This window comes from Sciurus carolinensis, chromosome 4, assembly GCF_902686445.1.
Source record: "Sciurus carolinensis chromosome 4, mSciCar1.2, whole genome shotgun sequence".
Classification (NCBI taxonomy): domain Eukaryota; kingdom Metazoa; phylum Chordata; class Mammalia; order Rodentia; family Sciuridae; genus Sciurus; species Sciurus carolinensis.
In genome coordinates, this window is record NC_062216.1 from 112,517,221 (window position 1) to 112,533,056 (window position 15,836).

The following is a 15,836-nucleotide window of genomic DNA, read 5'->3' on the forward strand; positions in this document are numbered from 1 at the left end:
GGATCAGGTCAGGGACTGTGGGACAGGAGAGGTTCCAGGTGAGTATTAGAGAGCCAGGGGAGGATGAGGGACAAGGAAATGGAGACATTCTGGGAAGACAGACAGAAACAAGGAGATCCATCTTGGTCCTTCCACCACCCCCGACCTGGCTGTTCCCCAGGCTGTCCTCTCAGGCTCTCTGCATGGGGTTGAAATTTGGATTCTCCAGGCAAAGTCAAATGTAGTGAAGCTCTGGTTTGCTGTAGACAGTTCTTAATCTGCTCCCACAGCGGGTTCCTTTTGTGTTCCAGCACCCAGGGAGCTGACCCAGAGTGTAAGGAAGATCAGGAGGTGTTTATGGAGTTGAATGGAATGAGAACACTGGGGCACCACCAGGAGGCGCTTTTGTCCTGTCTGCTTTGAGTCACCTCCTCCCCAGGTGAGGGAGGGAGAATGGGTTGCAGCCAGACACCAGGAATCTGGGAGTCCTTGGAATATCCTACAGGGGGCTGCCCAGGAGGCTGAGCTTGTGTCCAGGCCTGAGCATGGGCGCCCACTGCCGGGATGAGTGGTGCTTAGTACATGGTTCTAGATGGCCTCCCCCTCAAAGGCCCAGCTCCCCTGGAACCAAAGTGTCAAAGGGATGGCAGCCAGGCCAGAGGCCCCTCTGGGTGGGCGAGGGATCATTTTAATTTTTACTAAGCTCGAACATCTAAAGGGGGCGTCCCCTGAGCCTCAGGGAGTCATCTGTGAGATAGAGGTGCCTAGTCTCGTTGGAATCTTGGGGTGACTCTTCCAGAGTATTTCTGTTTTTAGAGCTGAATTTTTATTGGCTGGGAGCTCAGCTGGCTTCAGGGCCAGGTCCAGAGTGACAAGGATGCAAGTGAAACTGAGGCTCCCAAGGCCCACCATCCCCACCGTCCTTTCCCCATACAAGGAATACACCTCTGGAATCACAGGCTCTGCTGGGCCCTGGCAGGTGTCCTTCCACCGGAAGCTCCCACTGGCTTCCTTCCCCTCACCATCCTGCTGGCCTGCAGGATTCAGGCTTACCTGCTTCTTGCTGCTTTTCCTGGGGAGCTTCTGGAGTCCTGGGACTCAAGAGGGGACCCTCAGTTGTGCCTCCCGTGTCCCTCTGCTCTGCCACCTTCACAACAGTCCTTGCAGCTGGAATTTCACCTTCCAGTGCGTATTCCTGCTGAGCTGTACGTTCCATGGTCTTGGGTCAGTCGCCTTTTAAATAAAACAGCCTCATGGAGCTGCTATGCTCATTTATAATGTACAATTCCATGGGCTTAGTCTATCCACAGATATGTGTAACCATCACTACAGTTGATTTAGAACATTTTCATCACCAAAAAAACCATAAAAAGTAAATTTTAGCTATCCCCCCAGCTGCCATCGCCCTTTCCCACCAGCTCTAAGCAGCTGCCACTCGGCTTTCTCTTTCTCTAGATTTCCCTGTTCTGGACTTCTACTGCATTTATTATGTGGATGGAATCAAATAATAGGTGGTCTTTCGTGTCTAGTGTCTATCACTTTGTAAAATGTTTCAGAGTTCACCTATGTTGTGGCAGATATAAGTATTCCATTCTTTTTTACGACCAAGATAATATTCCATTGTATGGATACAAATCACATATTGTTCATCCATTTCATTCATCTGTTGATGGGCACTTGGGTTGTTTCCACCTCTTGGCTACTTTGAATCATGTTGCAAGTTTGTGCGGATGTGTATTTTCATTTCTCTTGCCATTTACCTAGGAAGTGAATCGCTGGGTCATATGGTAACTCCATGTTCAAGATTTGGAGGAACGACTAGTCTGTTCTCCATAGTGGTTGCACCATTTTACATTCCCTATGGTGGGCCCTGGGGGCTGGGCCTGCCGTACCTACGGGGCTGTCTCGTTCACCATTGTGATGCCAGCCACTGCATGGCCTGAGCCAAGCGTGTGCTTGACAAATACACATTGTGTGACTGAACACGCAGCCCTAGAATCCGCACCTTCAGGTTTCCTGTCAAATTCTGGCCTTGCAGTCTCCCCTGGGAGCCTCTCTCTGACCCTCTTTTCTGCATAATCATTCGTTGCTTCTTGCTGCTCTCATACTTTTTAGCATCATTATTTATGACTCCTCGATGAGGCTGAGAGTCCCTCCAGGGGTGAGGGTGTTTTTGTCATCTCTGTATCATGGCCTCTAAAGCAGGGCTTGGCACAGGGTGGGTGCTCTGTGGCTGTGGAGGGAGGGCTTCTTCCCAGCTCTCAGGAGGGGGAGGGAGCCCCAGAGGAGGGGCTGTCTCAGGGGTCACTGAAGCAACAGGGAAGGGCACTGGGGCCTCGCAGAGGGCAGAACCGCTGCCATTGAATCTTGTCTCCAGGTCTCAGGGTTTTCTAAGGGAAGAGGAGGTTGGAGAGTCCTGGGCTTCCTTCCTTGCTGGGCTGCTTTCCCCAGGCCACGACTGTGCAGGCCCTGGGAACGGTCCAGAACAGGGAATAGAGCCCAGGGTTTGGGTGCTGCTAAGTCTAGACATGATAGGGAGCCCCATGGGTTTTCTACAGATTGTATGCAGGGTCCCAGGTGGTGAGGAGGCCTCTGTGCAACACGGTTGCTGTTTTAACACCGCAAGTCACATGCAAACTAGTGGGGTGTGATGTGCGGGTGTTAGGTACGAATTACACGGACCCATATTTATTCCAAAGGCCACTTGCAAATCAAGTATGTTGTTTTCCCATTGGTAGAAAAGCTTTCATTTCCATTCCCAAGCTTCCAGTCCCCAATGACAGCTTCTGATTCCCTTCAGCCTTATCTCACTCCCCTCACAGAACACGGTGAGCAATCCTGATTCTCAAAGTGTGAACAAAGTCAGTTTATTGGGAACAGAGAGCCCAGAAGCTTGGGGCAGAGAACTTGGATCCCATGTGGGCAGGGCTCCTAGAAGGTGGGTCAGTCAGGCACCTCCTCCTCCCTCTCCCAGTCTCTACACTAGAGCCTGCAAGTGGTTGGGGCAGCCCCACAGAACTGTCATGGGGACCGTTCACATAGACCCAAAGCCCAAGGCTAGAGGAGCTAAAGGAGGAAGCAGGAGTTGGAGGTTATGTACAGAAGGCGGGCTGGGGGGGAAGGGCTTGATCCCATTGAGTAAATAGTGTCAGTTCTTGATCGTCCATCTGTCCAGTAACTATTTCAGGTCTTCTTACCCTTGGTTTTAGGCATTTCCCACCATCCCCTGCCAATGTGAGCTCAGGCAACAGACTCATTTGCGTAGTTTGAATTCAACACTCTTGTGCAAGTTAAGCTACTGCCCAAAGACTTGTTTCTGAGTCTCTGTGCTGGCAGGACATTGGCAGATCCTGAATGATTTGGACTCTTGGCACTCGGCTTTGGAATTCGGAATGGGATTTGGGGGTGTCTCCTTTTGACACCTTTTGCATGTTTCAGGAGGGCGCTAAAAGAAGTTTACTTTTCATAGGTGCATGAGAGCCAGAGGGAAGGGAGGTGGGGAGGCTTATGTGGGGTCTTGTGATGTGCCCATTTGGTTTTATCTGGAAATGAAATGGTTAGGGCTACTGCCATTCCTGGGTTTTCTGTTGCTAGTTCCAGGGGACAGGAGAAATGCATCCTCTTTCTCTGCAACCCACCTCACCCCAAGTCCCAGCTCAGATTTTGCACCCAGCTACATGAAAGATGGCTCTTGAAAATAAAGATGGACTTGAGGGTCAGCTCAGCCCCAAGTGGAAATCCCAGGGTGACTCTGGAGTCAGTACAGGAAAGGCAGAGTTTTGGAATAGCCTTTGGCCCTGTAGGGGTTCAACAGCCGGAGGAGCCCTGTCCCCTAGGTTGGGGGGACAGTGCTAACACTAGTGGCCGCAGGAGTTAGCCCCAGCTGCCAGTTTCATGTTGGAGCTCCGCCCACTCCCGCAGCCCAGGAGCCCCTGGGACTCGCAGGGGATGTAGAGTTCCCCGGTGCCCACCACGCTGCAGCCCCCGCTGCTCCTGAGGACACCTGTGCTTCCCGTGCAGTACTCTGTCCTCAGCATGGGTGTGCTGACCACACAGGGCTCGTACAGGATGGCGCCTTTGGAACTGCTCACCGCTGTGGGAACAGGAAGCGATGCTCAGGCCCCACCCTGCGTGCCTCTGAGGGAGCTTCCCTGAAACCTCTCAGCCAGGCCACGCCTCCCACCTGCTGCCACTCGCCTCCAAGAGCACCCCATTCCAGCTACCAACTTCTGTGTCCCCCACCCTAGCAACATCCAGTGCTTGGAGGTCCCCATGGGGTTCTCCCTCGTCCTCAGAGCCTTGACAAAGCCAGGCCCGATGTATGTTTCACCCCCTCTCAGTCTCTGCTTGTCTTCTCTCTCCATTTTGTGTCCACTTTAAACCCTGGCCCTCTAGCAAAGCAACCTCTTGTCTGCGTGGCTTCTTGGGGACTTTGAGACCATGCTGCGCATCTGTTCCTAGTTGTGACACCCAAAATATGGATAGGCCTGCCAGAGACCTTCTCCATTCAGCCAGGCCTCTTCGTCAGGTGGGGGATGCCCGAGAGGCCTGGGTGAAGTGGTGCCCACTTGTAGGTTGTGTTATCAACTCCCAAGACCAGGAGACCTGGGGCCATGGCTCATGTACTTACAGATATTCACAGGCCCGATGCCTTCACACAGCCTGGAGAGAGGAAGAAGAAGACAAGGTGACTGCCTCAGAAAGAATGCAGTGGGAGGGAGCTTGCCTACCATGTGTGATGCCCTGAGTTGCACCCCTAGTAACGCAAATTAAATAACAAAGGAAGAACCAGAGCAAGGCACTCTCGGTGGGACCTCCCCTTCTCTTGTCCTCATCATGCAGAGCATGTGGGTGGGCTGGGTGACACCAATTCCCACCCTGCCTTCCAGAGCTCACCTGTGCTCCTCGCCCTCCAGCAGGCGCCGGTAGGTGGCGATCTCGATGTCCAGGCCCAGCTTGGAGTTCATCACCTCCTGGTACTCCTTGAGCAGGCAGGCCATGTCCTGCTTGGCCTTCTGCAGGGCCTCCTCCAGCCCGGTCAGCTTGCACTTGGCGTCGCTCAGGGCCGCCTCGCCCCGCTGCTCTGCCTCGGCTATGGCGCCCTCGAGCTTGCAGCGCTGGGGGAGAGAGCATGGGGATGGCGTCACTGGGGGCCCCTGGATCCCTGAGCTGGGTGCTCAGAAAGACAGAGAACATGTGGTGACACCTTCCAGGTTTGAATTTGCTGTGGGCTTTACCTGGGATTGTGACACCTGGCTCTCCTGGGAATGGGGAATTGTTTTCTCTGGAAGACACCCCAGGGAGACCTGAGATTTCCTCTTAGATATGCTTAGCATCTGGGGGCGAGGGCGGGGGTAAGCTCTTATGGAAAGAACTTGCTTCATCACCAGCGAGGCGGCCAGTTTGGTTCCTCCTCCGTGGTGCTCGCAGGGAAGTTGGACCTGCCTCAGAACCTGCAGGGAAGTCAGCCTGTGCTGGGCTCCCACAGCCGAGGCCTTCCCCAGCCTCACCTGAGCTTTGACAGTCTCAATATCTTGCTGCAGCCTCTGGATCAGCTTGTTCATTTCCAGGATCTCGTTCTTGCGGTTGCGAAGGTTGTCACAGTGGTTGCCAGCTGTCAGCCTCAGCTCCTCGTACTGCCAGGACAGAGAAGTCAGAACTCTGGGCTCTCCACTGTGACATCTCCTGGTCCCTTTCTCACTGTTCCAGTCTTTTCTCCAGTGACTTCCTAGCTTGGGTGCTCTCTGGTTTCTGAGACTTGTCCTGCTTTCAATCCCTTTTTTCGTTTCTGACCAATTTTGATGTCCTTCCATGGGCTGCTCCTTATTTCCATCTCACCCCTCAGCCCTGGGCCTTCAGGCTTGTTAACTTACCCTCCAAGCTCCAAGATCCTCACCTCTCCTATCAGATCCCTTTGTCTCTGCCCCAGAGCCCTAGCCATCTGAGGACTTTCCCTTTTAGATGTCCCACTGGACCTTGGAAGGGGTTTCTGTGCTTAGCCTGGAATACTGACAGATCAACAACTCAAAACAATCAAAACCAAAATGCAAAGTTATGTCTTACCTTTAAAAACCTTGTCACTTTGCATTCAGTTTCTGAAGAGTAACTGTATACAGATCACATTTATATATTGTTTAAAAAAATTAGCCAACTTTAGATTTTCTGATGATGGATGGGAACATCTTTCATAAAAAGCACAAAACAAGGGTTGGGGTTCTAGCTCAGTGGTAGAGGGCTTGACGTGTGAAGCCCTGGCTTTGATCCCAGCACCATAAAGACAAACAAGCCAAAGAAAAACAAGAGATAAGCACAGTCAAGTTGGCTTTTTGGTTATTTGGCTACTGTGGGAAAATCTGCAGATGCCTAATAAATAGCCACTCTTCTCTCCTTAAATCAGAAGCCTGCTGGGCATGGTGGCACACACCTGTAATCCCAGTGGCTCGGGAGGCTGAGGCAGGAGGATCATGAGTTCAAAGCCAGCCTCAGCAAATTAATGAGGACCTAAGTAACTCAGTGAGACCCTGTCTAAGTAAAATACAAAATAGGGCTGGGGATGTGGCTCAGTGGTCAAGTGCCCCTGAGTTTAATCTCCGGTATCCCTGGAAAAAACCAAAACCCAAAACCAGAACCCTGTGAACCTAGATAGGAGAATATTTCTCAGCTTCTGAGCTATGAGGTCTACGGCCATTGCTGGGTAGGGATTTGTGGAGAGCTCTTTGAGTGGGAAATGACTTAACCGCCATGTTTTCTACCCTCTATTGTTCTCCTTCCTGGGGAGCATGAACATATAGCTATCCTGGGACATGAGGGAACATAAACGTGTTAAAATGGTAGAACGGAAAGCTAGAAGGAACCTGAGTCCCCAGCGATGCGATACTGGACAGTCTATTTTTGTACTCTGTCATGTGAGAAAAGAGTAAAAACTGAATTTAACTATATATTTTAAAATTTTGATTCTCTAAATACAATCTCTAACTCATAGGATTGTCTTTATGGTTCTGACAGGAGGATGGGAAAATGAGCGTGTGTCCCCTGAGCCCACCTGATGGGTGGCCCAGGAGCCAGCAGAGGAGGAGCCAGCAGGGTGAAGCTGGCCGTGGATGGGCCACAGACTAGTTGCCAGGACTGGCCCCAGGCCAGGGTTGGTTATTTCTGGTTACCACAGATCTTCAGAAGATAGGCAGAGTAGTACTTGAGGCACTAGCTGGGGCAGTCCCCTACTACCTTCAGTAAGCACTTCAAAGTGCTTGGCAGATGTGTGGCGACCCAGTCCCCAACCTGCCCGCCTGGAGCCAGGTCCCTCACAGCACACCAGGACCTCGCTCTCTTGCTCCAGGTCTCCTTCCTTCTGTTCCCTTCTCCAGTTCTCTGCTTGTTGGCATCTCCGCTTACTGGCAATGCCTCTGCCTTTTCAGGCTTCTATCTCCAACCCCTTGCATCTGCTGCTTGACCTTGGCAATCACCGCAAGTTCTCTGTCTTTCATGGTGGTTAGCTATACACTCTCCTGGCCCTAGAGCTGTCATCTCCTTGAGGACTGGGCTGGTCTCACTCTTGGTATCCTGGTGTCACCCAGCTCCTTCAGGTCATCTTTCCCTGGCCCCTGTCTAAGTCACCCTCCACAATGCTCCCTACCCTCTACCTTGAACTATTTCCTCCATACACAACCAACATAGGACCTCTGCATTTCATGGTTTTGTTCACTGTCTGTCCCTCACCTCTGCCTCTAAGAAGGAAAGGGACACGCAGGCCAGGGCTGCTGTCTGTTCTGTTCACTGCTGTATCTCAAGCGCCAAGCACGCCATGGATGCTCAACGAACAGTGGCATGAATCAGTGAGCGGACGCATGCACGGTGCCCTTCACGGACGGGGCAGTGACACTGAGATGATAGTATTTGTTAAATCAAATTGCCCTCAGGGACTCTCCTGCTCTCCCAGCAATCCCCTAATTACCGAGTCTGGGTCACCTTAATCACTGTTTCTGCTCTACATTAGTAACCACCCCATGCCACCAGCCTCCTCCCACGTCTCCAAGCCCAGAGTCCTCTTTGCCATCATTGCCAATTAGATTTATTGAAGGCTGCTTATAGGAGTACTTCTAGTGCGTCTGAAGGTAAATAAAGCTGGGCACTCTGGTGACAGGCCTGACCTGTCTGTGGGGTCCCTCCTACATACTCTGCAAGGACCTGGCCTGAGGCCTGGCAGGAACAATATGGGGGGATTTATGGGGTTTCCTGGCACTGTGGCATGGTCCAGCCCTAAATGCTCCTTCCTTCTGGGGGTCATCCCCTGACCCTCCTTATCTCCTCTCTCTTTTCCCTTCTCCCTCGCTTCTGCTCTTCCCTGTTCCCCAGCCCTGTTTTCTGTACCCCCAGCTCACCCGACACTGGTACCAAGCCTCTGCTTCAGCTTTGCTGCGGCTGGCAATGTCGTCATACTGGGCCTTGATCTCAGCAATGATGCCATCCACGTCCAGGTCGCGGCTGTTGTCCATCTTCACAATGACTGAGGTCTCTGAGATCTGAGACTGCAGCAGGAGGATCTCCTGGGGAGTGGGGGGCAGAGGAGTGAGCTCTGAGGATCAGGGGCAGGAAGGGGAGGCCTGCTCTGACCTCCCATGGCACAGCTGAACAGCACTCTGCTATAGCTGTTCCAGGCCTTCAGCCCTCAGTATCCTCCTTGCCCCTGTCCTGCAGTGACCCAAAGCTTTCCCAAGGGGCCCGAGAGCCTAGAATCTAGATGATCCAGCTTCTGAGAGTCTCACTCCCTGAGCTCCAACTATCCCCTGGGGATCACTTCCAGGGACCCACTGGGCAGTAGCCTTCTTACCCGGCTGGTCCCTGACCAGCCACCTAGAAAGCAGCATAGCTGCAGGTACCTCCTCAAACAGGCCTTTCATGAAGTTGATCTCCTGTTCTAGAGCCTCCACGTTGGTCTCCAGGTCGGCCTTCATCAGGAAGGCCGTGTCCACATCCTGCAGCAGAACAGTGACAGAATCATGACCCGAAGCTGGGGGCGTAAGGGAACCATGACCTCCACCAGCCAGATACCTCCCAGGCTAGCTGGCAGCAGGTGGCAGGTGTGGGGCCCACCTTCCCTCAAGGAGGCCATGTGGAAATGAAGGGTGGAACCAAGGTGGAAGGGAGGGTCCCCAGCTCTGGGACCCCCATGTCTGGACCCAACCCCCTGAAGGGGAAGGATCTGAAGGTGGCAGGGGTTTAGAGGAGCTACCATGTTGGCCTACCATGTTCTCAGATCTGTTTGCAGAACTCAGTCTAGAAATTCCCATGATCTCTGAGAAATCATGGCAATCAGTTTCATCTTTGGGGGTTTGAGTCAGAGTTTTGTTTCATTCTTGATTTGGCCTAGCCGCATCTTCAAATGCTCGGGCAGGTGCAGACATGACCCTATCTGGCTTTGGCCTACAGAGTCAGGCTGGGGAACAAGTCAGTCCTTGCCCCTTTGCAAGCGGGGCAGGAGAAGACTCTGGCCTTCCTCTTTTCCAGGATCAGTGGGGCTGGCATGGGAGGGTGGGAGGGATGCTTTGGCTGGGGGAAGGGATGGCTATGGACATGTCTGGACACAGTCCAGAGGCTGGGTGTCTGAGGCTGGGCTGCCCCTCACCTTCTTCAGGGCAACAAACTCGTTCTCGGCACAGGGGCGCAGGGAGAGCTCCTCTTCATACCTGATAGAGTGGGCAGGAGAGCCTTTAGTTGGCATGTGGAGTCTGGAAGGGGTCTTGGCATCAGGCTTTGGGGGCAACTGTCTGTCACTGACTGATGGCCTTAGGGAGCCTTTCTCTGGATACCTCTAGATAGTTATTACCAAAGCTTCTCACAGCCACTTCCCAAGCAGATCCCCTCCCACTTCCCAGTAGCCTGTTTCTGTGATGAGTTATCCTCTGGGAAGTCCTCTTTAAAGGTACCTTCATTTTCTCTGGCTGCAGAAAAAGTTCCTTCATCTAGTTGATTCCTCTGGGAATCCTCCGCTGACATGGCTGTCTTTCCTGACCTGAGACTGGCTGCCGTCCCTGAAATGCCCAGCTGACCTGGGGCTTCTTCCTTGCTGTGAGGGTGCTGAACCTGACCTCTACCTGCAGTCTGGTGGCAGAGGTAGCAATTACCCACTTTACCAGACACACGGGGGTAGCTGGAGTATTTCCTGCAAGCTACTTTGAGCGCCTCAGCCCACACATGGCTCCTCTGAGGCACAGGGAATCAGTCAGGATTCAACCTGGCCATGGTGACTCAGTTTGGCGGGCAGCATCAATCTATTAGTAACTTCTCTGTGCTTCCTGACGCCCATTTCCCCCTTTCCTGCAGAGCCCCTGGCCCTGGGCTCTGGGGCCTATCACCTGGGTTTGAATCCTGGTTCTGTCACATGCTAGTCATGGCCAGGATGGGTAGGTGACTTGGCCTTTCTGCTCCTCATCATCTGCAGCTTCATCTCTTGTAGAATGAGGGTAACCCTGGCCCTCCCATGTAGTGCTTTTGAGGGAGAGGTGATGTCTACCACACCCTAGGACAGTGCCAAGCCTGGGGTAAGTGTGGTGAAACTAATGATGTCATCTCATCCTCTCCTTTTAGCCATTTTTAAAATCCTAAGTTCTCTTCTGGAACTGCACATCTCCTACTGCAACCTTGCCACTGTCTTCTCCAGAAGGACATTGCTCCTGCCGAGGGGCTAGCCTCCACTCTCCCACAGCCTGCCACAGTCTGTTAGAGTGGTTCCCCTCTCTGGACACATTCTGGACCTTCCTTGTCGCCTGTTCCTATTCCTACCCATTTCTGAGGTCTATTCTGGGCTCTCCCTTTGGAAGAAGCCATTGAAAGGGACCTTATGCTTCAAGGTCCAAAGCAAATGGTGCCTCTTCCAGGAAGCCTTCCTGTGTCCTCCTGGGATCTGTTCCCCTTCTGCTCGGTTCTACGTTACAGCTGCCCAGTGTAGGTGCAGGTGGTCTGTGTGTACTAGACTGGGCCACCTTGAGGGAAGGACCACCTTTTTCCTTTCTAGAGCATCTATACTTCCCAGCACATTGCCTGCCACTGAGAGAGCCCATGGTTGGCACCTACACCATGAGTGTCCCCAACATGGCTCCACTCCACTGGCTCATTTCTCTTAGGAACTGTTACTCTTGGTCTATGTGCACTGTTTCTCCTCAATGAAAAGGTGTCTCCCTTGACTCTCCCACACCAGCATGTGCTCCCATGAGGCCCTGCTCCCAGGGAAGACCCACTCAGGACTCATCAGGAGACAACTTATCTGGCCTCAGACTCTTGCAAGCCCTGAGCTGCTTTCCTGCCAGCTCTTCATGAACCAGTCACCTCCTCCAGGCTGGGAATCAGACCTAGAGCTTGTCCTGAGGTGGGTACATGGGGCAGGGGAGAAAGCATGAACCCCAAAGCACTGAGAAATAGGGAGTTTGAGCTTCTGATAGTGCATGTGATTTTTCTGGATCATTTCCAGCTGTGATGGGGAGGGATGAGGAAACCGGAAGTTAAGGGTGAGGGGAAGTGTGGGCTGGCTGGATGGCTGAGGGGCTTATCAGATGGAGGGAACAGGAGGTGCATAATCTTGGAGAGAAGAGCCCCTGTGGATCTATTGGGACTAGGAAGAAGTTCTGGACCTACGAAAGGACTAAAGAGCCAGGACAGGTAGGTAGCCAGAGTAGAGGTGTGGCAGGTGAAGCATGCTTGGCGAGAAACAGCATGAGGGCCTTATTTAGGCAGAGCGGTGGGAAGGGAGGTGAAGACAAGTGCGCATATTAGAGCTTCCACCACGTGCCAAATATGTGATCCTGTAGGATGCTCTGCCTCTATTATCCCACTTGATTGTTTTACTGCCTTATGAACTGAGTTTAAATTTCCCATTTTATGGATGGGGCAATCGAGGCCCAGGTTGTTTCTGTAACTCGCCCTAGGTCCCCTCATGGGATGAAAGCTGAGCCAACTCACTTTTTCTTGTAGCCCTCCAGTGCTTCCTGAAGGCTGCAGAGCTCCGACTCCAGTCTCGTGTGGTCCCCTGACACACAGTCCAGCTGCCTCCGCAGGGTGCAGATGTAGCCCTCAAACAGGGGCTCTATGTTACTCTGGCAGCACCTCTGCTGCTGCATGAAGTTCCACTTGGTTTCCAGCAGCTTGTTCTTCTGTTCCAGGAACCGGACCTGCAGTCAAAAATGGGATGTTGCCAGGTAGTGGGGACCCTGGGAACCAGGCCTGGGAGAGGACAGTGGAATGATTCTGTGTCCTTTCCTGACATACCACTACCAATGTATGGGAATTTTTGCAAGTTAAGGTCTCTGCATCGACTGGTTCCTGATGTGTCTTTGTGTCTCCTCAACTTCGGGGGCAGTTAGAGGATCCCTACCTTCCATACAGGAGTTGTGTGCTGTAGTTGAAAGAATATTGCCCCAAGAGGCCTGGGGCAGGTCCATATTCCAGCCTTCTCTACCGGCCTCTCACTCCCTCTGTGGCCTAGACTAAAACTTACCCCTTCGAACTTTACTTTGCTTCCCAGAACTTCTACTGGGATTTTGTATGGGGAAGCACCCTGCAAACCTGCATCCTAAGGTCCCACTGTGATGCTTATAGTCCAGGTTTTTGGGCACTCAGGGAAGAAGATCAGCTCAAAGGTGATGTTTTAGGACTCCGGGCTCTTCCCACCCATCCTACATGGCTGTGTTGGAAAGAAGTCCAGGTCACAGAAATAGGGACAGTTGCTGTCCTACCTCCTCCATTTTTGTGGACTGGAGCTGAGGTTAGAAGCAGCTAAGTGGGTGGACCCTGGTCTCCCAGCTAGTCGTGGGCCACGGGAGCATGGTCTCCAGGCCTTGCCCTGGGACTTTTTCCTCTTATTGTGCTTTGCTTCTCAAGAATATTGAAGAAGGAAAGTTGCCCCATTCTGGCCAATGACAACATCAGCAGGAGGCTCCTGGCCTCACAGAAGGTTGATGACCCTTGTCCACATTGTTGGATGAGTTTATAACCAGAACTTAAAAAAGTTTAAAAAATAAAACGGAGCGTGCCTGAACAAGGTCCTCGTTGAAGCACTCTTGTGTGCATTACCTCCTTTAATTCTCCCACTTTCTCTCCCTTCCTTCCCCAAGAGGCAGCAGTGTCCCTGAGTCTGAGCAGCGAGTGGCTTGCACAGGGATTTGGGGCAATAGGAATGGACCCACACTAGGGGCCAGGACTTCTGGCTTCTGGTCCATGAGCCTTGGTCCTAAACTGTAGAGAAACACCAGCTCAGCCTGTGGCACGGTCCTGACCCCAGGAGGCTCCCTGGGGATGGGTATAGACCCCGGGCAGCTGAGGGACGATGAAGCCAGTTCAGCAGCGTTCAGATGCAGAGTGTCCCCTTCCCTGCAGCCTTTCAGAGCTGGCTCTGGGCTTGACAGATATAAGATTTGGCTGATGGCCACCTTGTGCTCCCACCTCTGACTGGTCTTCTTTTCCTTCATCCCAGGCCTAAACCAATGACAAATTCTGGGGGTCACCGTACCCATCCTCAACTTCAGTCTTTAAAAGTCTCAACACAGCTCAGGCACACAGGCAGCAGTTGGATTGTGAAAGCCTCACCAGGAAGGGCATTTCTTTGGTTAAAAACTGCTCTGAAAGTTCCTCTTATAGTCTGACTGCAAGACAACCTTAGTGATTTTCTCAGATAATGTCCTAAGAGACATAACTAAAAAACTGGGTGGAGAGCAGAAACATTCAGTGCTGAGCTTGGCCAGCTTTCAACAATGAATGCTGGAGAGACTGATGGGCAAGGGTGGCTTGTGATTGTCAGCCTTTTCCTTGTCCCTGACCGACCACCAGGTACACTCTGCAGAGGGTCTTGTCCCCACCCTGGCACCTTGGGCCCACCTCTCACCTTGTTGATGAAGGATGCAAAGCGGTTATTGAGGCACTTGATCTGCTCCTTCTCATCCCTCTTCACCCTCTGCACTGTCGGGTCAATCTCCAGCTCCAGCGGGACCAGTAGGCTCTCGTTGATGGTGACGGGGGTGATGCAGGCAGAAGACCCACAGGCAGCCCCTGCTCGATACCCAAAACCAGGCAGGCCACACCTGGAGGCCACCCGAGGCCTCCCGAAGCCCACATTGCACAGGCTCCGGGACCCGAGGCAGCCTAGGGCACGGAGGCCCCCGCCAGCCCCAGGCCGGCATGGCCCCTTGCTCACCTCATAGTGGGTGACCATACGAGGCATGATGGCCGAGCATGAGCTGAAATTCTGAGTACCACACCTGGAGCCCACCTGGAAGGAGCGGCACGACATGACAGGAGAGAAAGGCAGAGGCAGAGCCCTGGAGTGGAGAAGAGGGAGCAAGAGTGACCAAGTCATGGTTCGGCTTCCCCCCTTTTATCTCGTAGAGGGACGGAGGGCTGAGCTGGGTCAAACACCAAATCACCATTAAATTGGGTTTACGAGCTTGGGATATTGGCAGCTACTGGGGAGCAAGGTGGATAATTAGGGTAGCAGAAAGCAAAGAGAAGGAGCCGGTGGCCCATTGCTGGTGGGGTCTATAAAAATCCTAGACTTCCTTGTTTATGGGGGTGATGAAAGGGTCCATACAGACAGATATGCCTGCTGTAATCAGTGGCTCAGCCACATCATTTCATAGGCGGGCAGGGGACGGCCATGAAAGATACACCCTGACTTCCCTGGGATTCAAGGGTGGATCAGACACATTGGGGATGCTCTATTTGCCCAGGGCTGTCTCTGTCTCCCATAGAGCCTGCAGATCCCAGTGCCCTCCATGGGCTCGAGGCAACCCCAGGAGTTACTAGGAAGGTAGGCTTTTGGGGTGGGGGGAGCCTTGCAGGACCTTCCCCCTCCTCAGGACAGGTAGGGCTCTGGCTCTGGTGCGGCTATCCCTGCCCCAGCCTTGGGTCACTTCTCTCCAGAGCCCGTTTGTCAAAAACTGCTATAGGGGACTCAAGAGGAGTTTGAGGAGGAGACAGGAAGGGATGATTTCCCCAACACTGTGGGTCCCCCAAGCATGGTTTCAGCATTGGTCTGGGGTTCTGTGTTGCCACCTGGAGGTAGATAAAGCCTGCTGTGGCTTGAGCACCTCTCTTCAGACAGTGCCTGCCCTAAAGAATGTTCCAGGTGGATGTGGGTCAGTCTGTCTTCTCAGCACCAGGGCACGGCCACAGTTTCTTGGAGATGCCTGTGGCCCCTCCATTTTCTTTCCTCTTCTTTCATCCATCTCAGCAGTGCAAACTCTACTTGGGCCACCTGGACTTGCCCTTCCATGCTGAGACTTTTTTTCCAGGTCACAATCAAGTCATTGATAATAATAGTGACATTGAATGGGTTTACTATGTGCTGGGTCACTCTGAGCTCTTCCCATCCATTATTTCATTACTTCCAGGACAACACCTTGCTGCAGCAACCACCTTACGGACAAGGACAGTGAGGAGCAGAGTGCAGGGTTGTGTCCCTGTCACCCATCTTGGCAGTGGGAAGGCTGGGTTGGACCCTATTCCTCCTGATCTCACCAGGCTCGGCTGCTCTGAAGAACAGAAGCCTGGCTTAGGAATGGGGAACCTGCATGCTTCAGCTTCCTTACCTGTAGATTAGGAGCCTAGAACTTAAACATTTCGGTGCCTTGAAAATTGTCAGTCTGATCGTGCATTTCATACTGTCCCTTTTTCAGTAGTCATGACTTCGGGTCTTGGAGTGAGGGGTGTCATGGGAGGCCTGGGTAATGGTGGGAGGTGGAGAGTGGGGTGGGCTGGGAAGGAGAGTCTCACTGCCCTGGTGGGCCCAGGAGATGGTGTTCATGGAGCTGGGGCTGCTAAGAGTCCTGGAAGACTCATGTTGTAGGAGGCGAGGACGGAACTCACTGGGATGA

At 52.8% G+C, this 15,836-nt stretch overlaps 1 protein-coding gene across 1 annotated transcript; it reads right to left on the reverse strand.

Moving 5' to 3' along the window:
- Positions 1–2,900: 2,900 nt before the first annotated feature.
- Krt82 (keratin 82) lies at positions 2,901–14,254 on the reverse strand. The gene is made up of 9 exons (XM_047548888.1): positions 13,850–14,254; positions 11,932–12,140; positions 9,602–9,662; positions 8,856–8,951; positions 8,358–8,522; positions 5,490–5,615; positions 4,876–5,096; positions 4,610–4,641; positions 2,901–4,072 (listed from the first exon to the last, which is right to left on the reverse strand). Exons 1-9 carry the CDS (start codon positions 14,252–14,254, stop codon positions 3,837–3,839), a joined length of 1,551 nt encoding a protein of 516 aa, XP_047404844.1. The 3' UTR covers positions 2,901–3,836.
- Positions 14,255–15,836: the final 1,582 nt, after the last annotated feature.

Excerpts from the sequence above, each read along its gene's own strand:
- Krt82 (XM_047548888.1), bottom strand. The coding sequence starts at position 14,254 with ATGTCGTGCCGCTCCTTCCAGGTGGGCTCCAGGTGTGGTACTCAGAAT. Across the intron at positions 12,141-13,849 it reads TTGCATCCTTCATCAACAAG|GTCCGGTTCCTGGAACAGAA; the intron begins GTGAGAGGTGGG and ends TTTTGACTGCAG. Across the intron at positions 5,616-8,357 it reads AGGCTTGGTACCAGTGTCGG|TACGAGGAGCTGAGGCTGAC; the intron begins GTGAGCTGGGGG and ends CTGTCCTGGCAG.